This window comes from Ursus arctos, unplaced genomic scaffold (genome assembly GCF_023065955.2).
Source record: "Ursus arctos isolate Adak ecotype North America unplaced genomic scaffold, UrsArc2.0 scaffold_1, whole genome shotgun sequence".
NCBI classification, from domain to species: domain Eukaryota; kingdom Metazoa; phylum Chordata; class Mammalia; order Carnivora; family Ursidae; genus Ursus; species Ursus arctos.
Genome location: NW_026622763.1, coordinates 41,351,956 through 41,367,580, shown reverse-complemented (window position 1 = coordinate 41,367,580; position 15,625 = coordinate 41,351,956). Strand labels below are relative to the sequence as shown.

Genomic DNA, 15,625 nt, shown 5'->3' with positions numbered 1-15,625 from the left:
ACAACAGCTGTCTTCAAGGCTGTACTCCACAGGTAAACAAATGAGACCTGTTTGTATTCAGTCACTGATTCGGCCGAGATGCAGTGAGCGCCTACAGCGTGCCCGGCACTTTGGCACCGATGGCCGAAGCAAATGTCGCTGCCCCCTTGGAGCTTACACGCCAGAGGGGAAACAGACGCCAAACAAATCACCACACCTCCGAGTTGTTCTCGCTGCTATGAATAAAAATACAAAGAAAAAATTAAAAAAAATTTTTTAAATACAGTACGAGCAGTATAAAAGGGAATTTGTTTTCTCCTGGGGTGAATGAAGACCTCTCTGAAGAATGATGTTGGGAAGCGAAGGGAGCATGTTTAAGTTGGAGGAGGGAAGGGTGACACGATCGGATTTATATTTGGAGATTTATCAGCAGAGTTGAAAGCAAGTGTGTCTGCACATAAAGAAGTACAAAAGTGAGGGCGCCTGGCTGGCTCAGTCGGTTGGGCGTCTGCCTTCAGTTTTGGTCGTGATCCTGGGGTCCTGGGATCGAGTCCCGTGTTGGGCTCCCTGCTTAGCAGGGAGTCTGCTTCTCCCTCTGCCCTCCCCCTGCTCCTGCATGCTTACCTGTGCCTGCCTGTCTCTCTCTCTCTCTCTCTCTCTCTCTCTCGAAAATAAATAAATAAATAAAATCTTAAAAAGTAAAAAAATAAATCAAAAGATTCCTTTGTTTCCTCAAAATAGCTGTTTAAATGTGTTCATTACACTCCGGTTTGAATGTAATAACTAATGTATATTCTGTACTGTCTTCTTCACCAGTAGATAAACGTAGAAGGGTCTGAGTAAACTTTTGCTTTGAAGTGTTCTATCCATTCCCTTGTAGCACTGCCACAGCTCCTCAAAGAGGAGGACAATTACATTTTGTCCTACATACACATGTAATTCTGGTTTTTTATTACTTGTCCCCATTCAGCTCCTACAGAACCTTTATTGTGTAAGTTTGCGGACGGAGGACAGAAGAAGAGACAGAACCCAAACAAATACATCCCTAATGGAAGACCATGGCATAGAGAAGGAGAGGTGAGACTTGTAAGTCCCTTCTTGAGACTTCAGTGTGGGTGTGTGATGACGGAAGCCTATGTGGATAGTTACCCATGTCTCATCGTGGCTGCCACACTTCTGAAATAAGTGCCAGGTGCAGATTTTATAATCCAGATAATGTCACTTTAAAACTCTCCCCAATGGATATGGTGCTGAGAGAGTGATGACCCTCCAGATGGGGCAGAGAGGTGGTGGGTAGAGCCGTGTTTACCAGTTAGCTGCATGTAAAGCAAAAGACCATTTTAAATTGCTATAAGAAATGCACAACTGTTTTGTATATTTTTAATGTCGTGGCTTCTTAGAGGTTTACATTTATAAGGACTCAGAAATTATCCTAAGTATAATGTTATTAAAACAAATAGCGCATTTGCTGTTGAGTTTTTTGCCTAATTCTTTTGAATGAGGGTCTTAAGAAAAAAACATCAATTGCTTAAAAGTGTTGGATGTCCATTTCTCCATGTTTATTTTCAATGAATTTTTTGAAGTAACATGCTGGTTCAAGAATGTCTAGGGAAGTGCCATCCAGTGGAAACGCTCTGGAGTCTGCACTGTCCAGTGGTAACCACGAGCTGCATGTGGTTATCTGAGCACTTCAGACGTAGCCAGTGTGCCGGAGGGACTCCGCTTTTCCTTTAATTTGAAATAGCTGCGCACGGCTAATGACTACCAAATGGGACAGTACAGACGTAGAGCTTAATTCTTGTATTGAGTTGATGTTTTCTAAAGGAAACTTCTAATTTTATCAAATGCTACCAAACTATCTCTATTTTGTGTTGCCATGACTCTAAGAAATGGAATTTTTAAGCCGTGCCCTTGCGGGTAAGTGATTCTATTTCTTTTGCTTTCCCATAGGCTGGAATGACACTTACTTATGACCCAACCACAGCTGCTATACAGAACGGGTATGTCATTAAGATAAATGCATGATGGCTTGAGGGAAAATGTGAAGGTGGAAAATATCAGACGTTTGTCCTGGGAATTATTCTTTTTAAAGGATGACTTAATAAAGGCTTTTGTGTTTGTTCTAGATTTTATCCTTCACCATACAGTATTGCTACAAACCGAATGATCACTCAAACTTCTCTTACACCCTATATTGCATCTCCTGTATCTGCCTACCAGGTTTGTACCTTTAGGATTCAAGAGTATGACAGCTTGTCGGCCGTGAACCACTGCTACGTTTTTATGTGTCTTAAAATTTTGAACATTTATAATGAAACCTAAGTCAGATGTTATGCAGCTTGGATACCCAATTTAGAAGAAGCTGCTTTTTATTTGACAGAGTGATTTGCTTTTATGTATAGGAGAATATAAAACAAGGGAAAATGGTTATCGGTTGTCAGTCCTTGAAATCGTAGCATTCTAGAACTGGGATGAACCCAAATGCTTCCTCCACAGCGGGCTCTGCTGTTGGACATCACGTGTCCCAGAAGTTGAAACTTAAAAAGAAGTGACATTAGGTAGAATACAGAAGAGGTGTGTACCGTTGTCGTGGTGTATTCATCAGCAGGGACTAAGAAAAGACCAAGTAAACATGCTAATAAATAAAGTCGGGTCTCTATCAGGTAACATTAAATGAGCAATGCAGTGAGATTTAAAGCCAAAAAAAAAAAAAGTGACTCTTTGTTTAAACAGGTAATTGAGGAGGCTTCATGTTCAAATAGATTCCCAACTTAGAACCAAGATCTCCTTAAGCACCTTGTTATAAGATGAATTTGGTTTTACTGCAGGGTTAGCTCCTATTCTCCACAAACCCAGTGGTATACAATGTGTGCGCATACAGTGAACCCAGTGGTGTACAATGTGCGCGCATACACATCTCTCCTCCTATATCTGAGTACCTCGAACAGGGCTATCGCCTTGGCCCACACAGAAGCATAATAACAGAGTTCAGTCACAGACATGTGGGAATAGAGTTCTCTTGTTGACTGTTGAGATCCTGTGTGACTAAACTAAACTCTTGTGTATTCTTGTTTTTAAAACAATTGAATTAGATGTTGTAGCCCTGATTTCTGGGGTTAGGGGACTACAATATCTAATAACTGTGTTATTTTACTTCTGTAAACCTCAGTTTCCTCATCTTTAAAATGGGGATAATAATAGTTTCTTTCTCCTAGGCTTGTTATAAAAACTAAATGAGACTGGTTATGTGAAGAGCTCAGCACAGTCCCTGGCTTATCATTAGTGGTCAATAAATGTTAGCTATGATCACGCTCATCATCATTAATACATATGCAGGACTAGCAGGCTGATGAGAGTGCCTTCGTTATACTGAAAATAAGGAGTTGGTCAACGTCAGCAATATCATCGAGGCGGTGCTGTCCGAAAACTTAAAAGTAGCTTTGAATAATAAATCATGAAGTTGCACAGAAGCGTTCACAGCTCCCTCGGCTTTCAGGTCTTTTCTCTGTCTTCCCCTCAGTTGTCCCTCATTTTCTTTTCGTTTATGTGTCTGGATTTTTATGTTACTTGGGCTGGTGCTTCAATCTGCCGACCACAGTATTCCCTCATTTAATGCCTCTTTCATTATTTTGGACTTAAAATTTCTATATTTTCCCTGACTATGTAAGACTCAGTGAGATCTGCTCTAGTGCGTTTTCCCTAATTAACAATTCCCTAATGAAAGGTAGTTTTTTTTAACTCTCTGACCTTGGAAACCTCTGCCATTTATGCAGATCACTGGAAAGGGGGGCCCGTAAGCTTATTCTCAGGTGGATGATTGTGCACATTAATTTGGGTGTGTGCCGCTGTGGCTCTTGGAGCTATGAGTGCCTCTCCCCACCACCTCCGTTTCCCCACTTTACTGTCAGGCAGTGAGCACTTTGGCCACGGAATTGTTCATAGCATAAGAAAAATCCAGAGGCCAGTTATTCATAGTAGATTTGATATACCTGACTGGAACAACATTTCATTTCAAAGGCCTCCTTTCTTCTGGCATTCTGTGTGTCCCTAAGATACATGTGGAATTTCATTCCATTTGCCCGACACCCGACACTCGCTGTGACTGAGGTTCTTAACCCGCATAAGTTCAGGGCCACGGTAGGGTTAGCCGACGAGCTTTAAGTAGTCTGACATTCTCTCATATTGTTTGCAAAATGTCGCTTGTGTGTATGCAGTTAGCTGTGGGGAAGTCAGTTCTGTCTCTTTCGTCAAGTTTTCAAAGGGATCTGTGACCCAAAGGAGGGTAGAGAACCAATGGTAAAGAACTCAAAGAACATAGATTATTATTCCCATTTTATAGTTAGGGAAAAGTGAGGAATAGAAATTGACAGTAGCTGATTTGCTGCTGAAAAAAATTGGATTAGGTGTCCTAGCTCCCTAACCCCATAATGCTCTAAGCTATTAGATTATTAAGACCACTGAAAGCATACCAAAAAATGAGAGCATCTGGCCCCAATTGGGGTCTCCAGGGAGCTGCTCTCCTCCCCATGATTTATTCAGTGAAGGCCTCGCACTCGTGTTGGAGTGGGCCTTTCTCCACTAAAGCACCATATGCTTATACAATTGGATTTGAGAAATTGGCATCTGCGAGAAACCACCAGTATCCCAATGGGGAAAGGCTGCAGTCCAGATAACTGAAATGTTAACAAGGCAGAAGCACTTAACTTTGGTCTGCCTTAGGTGGCAAAGGAAACCAGAGAAAACAAGTATCGGGGCTCTGCTATCAAGGTAAATCACAATACATTCTTCCCCCATGACTTTTCCCCATATGCTCTCTGTAGAACCTCTGAAGTTAACCGTAGGGGTGAGATACAGGAGGGTTTTGTGGTTAGAGTTAGAGACTGAAACTTATTTTTTAAAAATTACGTAGTCTCAGGAGAGCTCTGGGCATCAAGAAGTGGACTGATACTTCTCTTGAGTGGCAGGCCGCGCAGGCTTGCTTTCCTGCCACGGAGCCTGACTCTCCTGTCGTACTCCTCAACGCAGAGGGTCTTCCGTGCAGGTGCCCTTTTGACTGTACATGTCAAGATCGAGTTACAAAAGTTTTTCATTTTCTAAATCTGACTTTCAGATTTTTATTTTCCACACTCACTAGAAATTGTTGACCACCCGACAAGATTTCTGAAACCTAGTATCCTGGTATCAAAGAGGGATTGAATTTCGTTATTCTTTTTAAATAAGCACATACTTTAAGGATTAGTGTGTAATAAGATGTGCTGGAATTCTCATTCATCTGTATTCCTAAAGTGCCTAGTTCATACCTCAGTTATCACACTTTTCACTATTTGAGTTGTTTAGTTGTTTTATCTCCATTCTTAGTAAATTTCTTGAGGGTGGGGCCCATGTCTTACTTGCCTTTTTCTCTTTGATGCCTGGTACTCAGTAAATACTTCTTGAATGGGCAAGTGGAACTTGGTTTTAAATAATCATTTCATCCTACTCAAGAGTGACCAGTTTGCCAAGAACTCTAACGGCCTTAATCTTTTTAATCATTGATAGTATTGCTTCCTTATTTTCCTTCTGTAGATTTTAACATGAGTAAAAGAGCTCTAGAGAAAGAGATAGCCTACATTCCAATGGAAATCAATGTTTCTTTCAAACTCCTCCCTTTTCCAGGTGCAAAGTCCTTCTTGGATGCAACCGCAACCGTATATCCTACAGCACCCCGTAAGTTTCTCAGCTTCTTGGCTTTGTGGTTTGCAGCTAAGCTGTGCAGACATTCGGAAGACCATTCTCCGGCTTAAAACCTTTTGCCAAAGATGGTATGGGATTTGGGAAATTTTAAGCGTGGAATAGGAGAATGTACAAGTTCATTATAAAACTTCCTCCCACCCTTGTTTTAAAACAAATTGACAGTTGAATTAAATCAAATCTGCAGTTGTAAGAGCTTAAAGTGTATCGTATTTGAAGCAGGATAACATTTTCTTCTTCATACAGTTCTGTAGAAGTCCATTCAATTGAATTTTTAAGTTTTAAAGGTTTTAAATTGCTATATTTTTAACAGTAGTTGATATGAAAACAGCTCACATTTTTAAATTGTATTCCGTTTAATGCAAATATAAAGTGTTGAAAAGGAAACTAGAGATTTTTATCAGTTTACTTAACCTCTGGGTGGAAATTATAAACACTAAAGCAGTAACACTTTCTTTGGTAAATGTGACTTCTTTCGTGACTTGAGCATTCATTCTACTTGTGTACATATTACATTTTTTAATTGGGTTATACTTCCCGTTAATAGATAGCGTATTTAATGTGTTTTTCAAAGATACATAAAATCCAGTTTGTTAAATTAAAGCCTGAATTTTAAACGTTGAAAAATCAAGGTGGAGAACAGAATCACAAGAAAAGCGAACAGTGCCCAACACAATGGCCTACATGACTGGCATGAGAGGGCCACAGATTTGGCCCTGTGCTTTCCAGTAACTGAGGCCAAATGGGAATTCTAATAAGCAAAACAGTTCACGGTTCTTATAAGAGAAAAACAGGTCAGTTGCCTAGGAGAAGCGCACCATTGTTGGCCTTAAGACGAGGCAGGAGTTTCTCTCAGGACAGCTCCTGAAGAGGACACCGTGCAGTGCAAGACCTGTGCCTGTGAAACAGCAGTGTAGGGACAAGTTCGAAACAGGAAGTTGCCGAGGTGACTTTGAAGCCGCTGCTAAAACACGTTGGGTTGGTAACACAGGAGACGAGCTCTCGGATGACGTACGCGTGCGTCTCTGTAAACACGCGCACGTACTTGTCTCTGTACGCACAGTCTTGGACAGTAGCTCTTACACATGAATGAAAAAAAGAAGCAGGAAATTCCTTCAGCATATTCTGGGCTTCGGAATCATTTCCATGTTACCACACACTTTTTGATGATGCACACTAAAAATTTAAAAAGAACAAATTTTCTGTGAACTGCATTGACAACAAACCGTTTCTGACACACATCTCTATCTTTTTTTGGCAACTTTTAGAGACAAAGCCTGCACATGTCCCAGTTTAACATCTTTGAGGAGACAGTGGTAGCGTGTGCAGATGGTTCCTATCTGACGCCCGTTTCCTTTCCCCACCCAGTTCAGACTGCCGGCAAGCAGAATTAAAGTGCCTGCACACCAGGCTCTGACCTCAGTTGTGTTCCGATTAGCAATAAATAACAGTGTATTGAAGGGGTAGATCGGTTGCAATAATACAAAAACATAACATTAATATTGATAGGTTGTGTCGGAATAATTGCACTCTCGGGTAATTGAGTGATTGCAAAAGTGAGGGGAATGATATAATCCGTAAGAATATTATACAGGATAAATTAGAGAAAATGCAGAAATCCAGAAATAGAATTAATTAAATTTCGGTTTAGACAATCAACGTACCATTATGCAATCATTAAAAATGATAATGATGGCTATGCACTGAGGTAAATATTTATAATAGAATGTTAAGTTCAAAGCAAAAGCCTAGGGTATGCAATTGTTTATGTACCCTGGTTGCAACTCTGCAAACATCCCGAGGCTGGAATCCGGGCAGTCGTGCCCTGACAGTGCTAACAGCCGTGTACTACGGGGAGGCCAGGCTGGGTTGTGGGTGGTTGTGGGTTTTTTTTTTTTTTTTTTGGTCCCCCCCCCCCCGATTTTGTTTAATTATATTTAATTTTATTTTTAATGACCAGAATTTTTTTCAGATGAATCAGAGGATCTGAAATCGGATTATTAATCATATCTGAATCTCCTTCCCTCCCTTGGCACCAAATTATAGCTGAAAGTTCTGAGAAACAGTGAATGGAGAATGTGCTCTTGATCCTAACAGCCTGGTCTTGAATCAAATGACTCTGTACAGAACACTTTTAAACAAGACTCTATATTTATAAATATTCAATGTGGCCTATTGTTTTGTGGCTGCATAAAACATCAACTGTCATTTATTTTTTAAAAAATGAAGAAAGCATTTCTGTAACCCCAGCCCTCCGGAAATCGTCCCCTCTTCCCACTACAGCTCCTCCTGCTGGACTAGCTTGCTTTGCACGGGAGTGAGAGGAAAGGCAGGAACATGTCTAATGCAGTCATTTCAGTGAAATGAATGCTCTCAGAAAAGTTTTAGGAAGCATTGCCCAGAAGGTTTTTAGGAAATTGTTTATGATACCATAAGCAGGTTTGCGAGGAGGTTATTTTGGTTCCCATTTTTCAACAAACGAAGGCGTTTTCCTTTGCAAAAGGAATGACAGACTCTCCGTTCCCTCGGTGAGTTTATCTGATGTTGTGCTTGTCTCCCGATCCCCAGGGGGCCGTGTTAACTCCCTCGATGGAGCACACCATGTCACTACAGCCTGCGTCTATGATCAGCCCTCTGGCCCAGCAGATGAGTCATCTGTCGCTAGGCAGCACGGGAACAGTAGGTGGCAAATTAATATCGTGTGTCTCAGCAAACAGAGGAGGGTAAATTAATGCAGCCTCAATTACAGGCTCTGGGATGTCCAGAGATGATGTCCGAGCCCCTCTCACCCCCCACATTGCCTTCCACATGATTAACTGATGGACTAAATGTCTGTCCTTTGGGTATCTCTCCTTTCCCAGAACCTAGCGCACACACGACCACGTCTAGCCCTGCACACTGGTGCCTTGCATTCACACTGCGCACCTGGTGTCGTGAAGGAAAAGATGAAGGTGGTGAGGGTGCAAAAGGCACGGAATTCTTCCTCCCTTCACTTCTTTCACGGAATTGGGGGGCACTGTATCACAATCTTGGGATTGACAGACTTCTCCGAAGTCCAGGGGACTCAGTTGGGGATTGAGGTCGAGCCTCTAGCAGAGGATCTTCCAGGATGGACATAGAGCAACCTAACGTTTAGATGGTAAGATGGCCGAAGGCTTTTAATTCAGACCATGTCAGTGGTGGCAGAAAAGAACAAAGGGACTGAGAAGCCTTAGTGATCTTCATGCATGTGTATGTTTGTTGGGAAATGCAAAGAAAGGTGGGAGTTTTCGTTTGACAAATTCAGAAAGTAGAAACAGTCACTTCACTTTCCATATGACATACTTATTAATTAAACTTTGAGGTAGCTTGTTTACATTTCTCCTTCGAGATTTCCAAGTACTTGACATCCCATCTCAAAATTCTCCAAGCACTCAGAATTTTTGCATGGCTTGTCACTTCCCATCCTGACCATATCGTCCTTTTCAGTACATGCCTGCGACATCGGCGATGCAAGGAGCTTATTTGCCGCAGTACACACACGTGCAGACGACGGCAGTGCCCGCTGAGGTTGGTGCAACACGCCTCCCCCCGCCCCCATGGCCATTCTGGCAATGAGTACTTTCAGAAATGGGTGAATTAGATGGAACTCAAAGAAAAATCAGTCAGAAGTCAAATGTTTGCATAAAGAATGGAGTTCAGAGGGCATATAGAGCTAGGGTTATTTTCAACTATGAAATACAGTTCTCTGCATACAGATTAGTGTAGCAGTATCCAGGCCACACCCCTAAAGCTCCCAGAGCTATTTTCCAAGCTTGTAGCACTTTTCTTTTTTTTTTTAAGACTTTATTTATTGTCAGAGAGAGAGCGCACATGTGCTATTTATTTGTCAGAGAGAGAGAGACAGCACGCGCGCACACAAGCAGGGGGAGCTGCAGGCAGAGGGAGAAGCAGGCTCCCCACTGAGCAAGGAGCCGGATGCGGAACTCGATCCCAGGACCGTGGGATCATGACCTGAGCCGAAGGCAGACGGCTCACCAACTGAGCCACGCAGCATCCCACTTGTAGCACATTTCATACCCTTCAAGAATCTGTCTTGTCTCCTGGAAAGGTATACTTAACACGCAAATTAGGATAAAGCTGGAGTTTGCAATCCTGGTAGCAAAGATTATGTTAATAATAATAACTACAAGAAGAAATCAGTTATAATTAAGATAGTTGAAAAAAAACCCTGGTGTTTCAGAATTGTTAATAGGGATGAGGAACAAACCATACCTTTTTTTACAGAGGCTATTAGGATAGCTAAATAACTCTTAGTTATTATTATGGAAGATGCAGGTATAATGATAATGAAAGAAGACTGACGCTTAAATTAAGAGTGGACAGAAAGAGAAAGACAAATACCATATAATTTACTCATATGTGGAATTTAAGAAGCAAAATAGATGAACATGGGGGAAGGGAAGGAAAAATAAGATAAAAACAGAGAGGGAGACAAACCATAAGAGACTTTTAACTATGGGAAACAAACTGAGGGTTGTTGGAGGGGGAGGTGGTTGGGGGGTAGGATAATTGGGTGATGGGCATTAAGGAGGGCACTCGATACAATGAGCTCTGGGTGTTACATGCAGCTGATGAATCACTGAATTCTACCCCTGAAACTATTAAAACACTATATGTTAACTAAATTGAATTTAAATACAAATTTTTTTTTTTAAAAAGGGATTGGACAGAAAGCATAGCATTTTTCTGCATAGTACCCTTAAAATTCCAAGGAAATTTCAGCATCCCAATCAATCCTACCCACTAGGTAGATCCCATAGGTTCCAGTTGCAGAAACAGCCCTAGGACTGTGGTTGGATTATTTGGGGGCGTTCTTGTTGTGTTTTGTTTTCTGCTGATTGATTAAAATTGTGTACTTACTGACAACCACAGGTGAGGGAACCCACAATCCCTTATCTGCAGTTCTGAAACACACGGTAAAATCTGAAAATAAAAATTCTCTTTATAACTGCTTTAGCAAATCCCTGACCTGTGGCAAAACCCAGCCTGAACTGATACAAGACAAAATCTTAGCCCACTTACTGTGCATATTTATATCCTTCTGTGTAGACCTGCTCGTGTGTTTGGTAATGAGGCGTAGCTCTAGGCCCCGCTGGGTATATTCTGTGATAAAGGGTATATGCCTACCATTTTTCAGATTCTAAAGTCTGAAAATACTGAATTCCAAGTCACATCTGGCTCCAAGGGATAAGATATTTGTTTGATAAATTGTAGCTTGACATGAAGAGCCAACTCTTCAAGTTGGGGTGGGAGGTTCTTTGGGTCTTTGGGTCTGTAAGACATCTTAACTCCTTAGGGAAATCATTAACCCTGAAAATCCTCCATAATATTAAGAAAATCGCTTTTAATGAGCGCTTGTATTTTAAGATGTGAAACTCGGACGGGAGGAGTGGAGTTTGGATTTCATTGCTCATGTCTCCTCTGCTCTGCTTTGTTGTAGGAAGCAAGTGGTCAGCAGCAGGTGGCGGTTGAGACGTCTAATGACCATTCACCATATACCTTTCAACCTAATAAGTAACTGTGAGGTATGAGGGAAACATCTTTGTAACCTTAGGGCTCAGTTCAAGCCAAGTCTGTGATTCTTTTATCATAATGGTACTTAGAATAGCTCATATTTGCTCACACTGCCTTAATCCTGGCCAAAGAATCCGGTGTCATTGAAAGGTTAAAATCGGTTGATTTTGTAGATTTGCAGATTATCCAGAAAGAAGAGTGCCTTGTATTGAAGTCAAATGGATAGTTACTTTCTCATCCTCCTTACCCATCCACCCTAAAAATCTGTAACAAATCAGTTCACCAGGCACCAAATGTGTCCTACGATACATGTATCCAAATTTATATTGCTTTCACGCTCACAAGCTTGAAGGAAATATGGCATAAGATTTTGCTTCATCTAGTATTACAAGATTAGCAATATCTTGACTATGAATTTAACGTCAGTATCCTTAGACCCAGAGCTCTGGTTGCTCTGGTAAAAAAGTATGCTGTAGGTCCCACATTTGAAAGATGGAGTCAAGGCATGGAAACGATCCTCAGTTCTAGCATTTATTGGTCTACCACCAGTGATGAGCCCCGCTTGCCTTAGTCACACATGTATACCTTTAAAGTGAGAAGAAGGTTACAAAATCCCGTGGTGTATTCTACCAAATGTATAAGAGCATTTCTCTTTTATTTTTCTCTTCCCAGATGTACAGAAGGGCATTCTTACATGAAGAAGGGTGTGAAGGCTGAACAATCATGGATTTTTCTGATCAATTGTGCTTTAGGAAATTATTGACAGTTTTGCACAGGTTCTTGAAAACGTTATTTATAATGAAATCAACTAAAACTATTTTTGCTATAAGTTCTATAAGGTGCATAAAACCCTTAAATTCATCTAGTAGCTGTTCCCCTGAACAGGTTTATTTTAGTAAAAAAAAAAAAAAAACAAAAAAAACAAAAACAAAACAAAAGATTTTTATCAAATGTTATGATGCAAAAAAAAAAAAAAAGAAAAGAAAAAAAAAACTAAGAAAAAAAGAAAAGAAAAAGAAAACTTCAATTTTCTGGGTATGCACAAAGACCATGAAGACTTATCCAAGTGCATGACCGGATTTTTGTGGTTTTGTCCATTTTGTGTTTAATTTGCGTTTTCTTCGGCTGTATGCAATGGGCTCTGACGTTTAAGTAGTCCGACTTCCCCCATGGTGTTCCGTGCTTGCGAGTGTGAGTGTCGCTGTACTCAGTGTCGCCCTCCGCGTCTCTCTTCTTAGCTTTTCCATTTTTCTTTCAACGTAGTGTGAAGTGTCTTCTCCTTTTCTATGAATTCCAATTTGCCTTAACTCCTTTGATGCTGTAGCTGTTTCAGTAAAAGTTAGTTCAAACTAATGATGTAGAACGCTTCGACCAAATGAGCTGGTCTATTATGCCTTGTAAAACAGCAGCATAGGGCTTTTAAAAGGTAGTCAATAAAAGTTGCTGAAATTTTGGCTTTTTTAAATACGTAGTAGGTGTTTTTAATGATTTTTCACATAATGTGTAAGGTAGTGAAATGCAAGAAGGGAAAAATGTTTTGTGTGAAACACATTTTCTGACTGGGGAACTTTTAATAGGGTAACTTGTTTGTAAGGCTGTACGCCGACAGTTTCCTCTGATAGTTTGACTGATTTAGGATATCTGCTGTATGATGCAATGTAAAGTCTTTTTTGCCTTTTTTCAGGAAAAAAAAAAAACTAACTCGATGTTCTAGATTTAGTGTAGGTAGCGTTGGGGCTGGGGGTGGGGGGTGGGGGCGGGGAGTCACCGAATGTTTTGTCCTTCCTTTATACTAATGATAGTGCTTTAGACTGAGAATTACGCCTGAGATCTGGCAAACCGAAAAACGTTGCTATTGCAACTAAATGGCAAAAGCTAAAAGTAAGGATTTTATCTTCAAACATAAGCTGAGATAGGAATAGAAGCGAAATGATTGGCTACTAGCTCTCTCTATTACATAAATTTGAGAAATCAAAATTACTTGGCACTTTTAAAGGTAACTTCACCAAAGACCGAAGAGCCAGTAACCAGTAGCTCCACCTTCTCTCAGCATCATATCTTCTGTGCTCTTTATTTTTGCCGGACCAGTTTGCGGTTAGGAGAATGTGCCTTTTTTGTACCTTTGCATTTAGGTTTTATAATTTTAATTGATGTATGGACACATACCAACAAACAAAAAAAAGCATGAAGGAAGATTTGGATCCAAGCAGTGCCACACTTTACATCATCACTACAAGTGTTAAGTGTAAAGAGAAACCAATTTTGAAACTATGAAATTCCTGATTCATAAATACACAGTTATTTCTACTTTAGTACATAGAAGATAATTCACTGTTATTAAAGCTCTTTTATTAAGACAATTGCATACGTTTGAAAAGCAATGGTAAATTAAGTTGTCTTCCAAAACTGTGTACTTGTCTGGTCAACTGTGTGTGATCAGTTATCTACCTCAGAGTCTGTTTTCTTTTGTGCTGGGACAGGTTGCTGGCCCTCCCTGTTTCCACAGACCAAATCCTCCTAGCTCAGGAGCTAGGGCTAAGCAGTTATTTCTTTCGAGTATTTTTTAGTTCTTAAATTTTATGCTTGTATTTGATTATAGATGTCAGTGACATTTCATAGTTTCAAAAGTCCTTGCTGCTCTGAGAAGTGTAGATTCTAGTGAAAATTACATAGTCCTAAGAGAAATGTGTTTTGTTTTTGTTTTTGTTTCCTTTTTTAAAGTTGTGGTATTATTGGTTCTATGCTCCCTGGAATATTACTGCTTTGTGAAAGTCCAGACCGAACGCAGCGCCCTCCTTGTACCTAGTACATTTATAAACCTGGGTCTCTCACTACTTGATATTTTTGCATTAGTTAAGACAGAAATTTGATAGCTCGGTTAGAGGGGAGGGGAAATCTGCTGCTAGAGATGTCTGAACTAAGTGCCATACTCGTCTGGGTAAGATTTGGGAAACATAACCTCTGTACATAAAATAAAATAAAAAAATAAAAAAAAATCAGTTAAACATCACATAGTAGACAGCCATTAAATTATAAAAAAAATTAATTTATGAAGAAAGACCTTTTGTACAGATTGAAAAAAAAGATTTTCATAGAGATATCTATATGATCAAGAGAGTTAATTTTTTATTTTTGTTTTACTAGTGCCACAAACTTGCCAGTGGTAACTTATTTGTCCGGTTCAAGATAACTCTGTAGTTTTCCTTCCTAGGACTTGTTGTTAAACGCCAAAAGACATTTTTGAACTGTACATTTGATCAGATTGTTAGCTTTTTCTGTTTTATTTCTTTTGAAAACCTTTGAATAAAAAACATCTGAAATTTTATTTTTCCTGTCAGTTTCTTTTAAGTAGGTTAATTGTGTATCAGAATTTCGTGCATTTCATTTCTGATTGCTTTCTTCGGCTCAGGCAGTTGGTTTGAAAGTGAGTTGAAAATTATCTCAGATTCACTGTGTACTCAAAATACATTTCCTTGAGAAGAATTGGAAAAACCTTTCCACCTCCTCCTCCTCTGGTTACTTAACTCCGTGTACAGGAACCAGAGACAATCAACCATCAGCTGACCACATCTCACGTCAGCCGCAGTCTACCTCTGGTCTATTCCAGAAGGCCCGAGAGCCAGACCCCTCTCCTCCCTGTCTCCTACCACTACCCTATGACTATGGCGCTGCTTGTGGACCAGCAAGAGAATGGAATAAAAACGGTCCCATCCGTGTTAAGCAAGCACATGGGTAAGGGTTTCAGGCCGATCTTATCCATGCCTGGAGGACGTGGGCCTCCTTCAGTGACCTCGTATGTTTCCCGTAGGAGGCTCTGGTTCAGCATTCCTGGGGGAGAGAGAACTCCTCTCGGCCCCACTGATGTGCTTTATGAGAGGCACTTAGTACAGGAAATTGAGTCCTTTCCCCAAGGAGGAGCACATGTTACAGTGTAGTCATACAGAATTCTTCTGCTACCCAAGGGCACTGTCAGAGTGGTGAGAGGAGGAGGCAAGAAGAACCCTTACCCCCCATTTCTGTACACCTCCCGGCCATGTGGGCCAGGGGGGGTGTGAAGGACACAAGTGGGGTTTAGAGCAGGTAACTTGGCCAGGGCCGAGAAAGCCCCGGTACCGAATGGCTCGTTCAGAAAAGGAAACATGGCCCTCTGATGATAGCTAGTGCTGGAGAGAAAAGGACGTCGGGGCAGAAGGGCAATGTGGCCTCACCAAGACGTACATGGGCTGCAAAGGTCTCCTGTCCCAGTGCTCCTTCATGGGACCCAGTGACCAAAGGCAGGAAAGAGGCGCCATCCAGTCTGCTAAGCATCTTAGGCTTTGTTCGTCTTACTGTTCTTGTATTTTAGGAAGGCTTTATGTCA

The 15,625-nt window shown here is 40.8% G+C and overlaps 1 protein-coding gene across 13 annotated transcripts in view; it reads left to right on the top strand.

Moving 5' to 3' along the window:
- RBMS1 (RNA binding motif single stranded interacting protein 1) overlaps positions 1-14,590 on the top strand; it is a 207,941-nt gene extending 193,351 nt beyond the window's left edge. For 5 of the 13 annotated variants that reach the window (XM_048214365.2, XM_026492696.4, XM_048214367.2 and 2 more), the window contains exons 7-14: positions 950-1,056; positions 1,930-1,979; positions 2,106-2,199; positions 5,635-5,685; positions 8,278-8,388; positions 9,178-9,258; positions 11,192-11,276; positions 11,938-14,590. In XM_048214365.2, coding sequence (XP_048070322.1) covers positions 950-1,056; positions 1,930-1,979; positions 2,106-2,199; positions 5,635-5,685; positions 8,278-8,388; positions 9,178-9,258; positions 11,192-11,269 — 572 coding nt within the window. In that variant the 3' untranslated portion in view covers positions 11,270-11,276; positions 11,938-14,590. Of the gene's footprint in view, positions 1-949; positions 1,066-1,929; positions 1,980-2,105; positions 2,200-4,698; positions 4,747-5,634; positions 5,686-8,277; positions 8,389-9,177; positions 9,259-11,191; positions 11,277-11,937 lie in introns of all 13 variants that reach the window. The other 8 variants (XM_026492691.4, XM_026492692.4, XM_026492694.4 and 5 more) reach the window with 3 other exon arrangements.
- Positions 14,591-15,625: the final 1,035 nt, after the last annotated feature.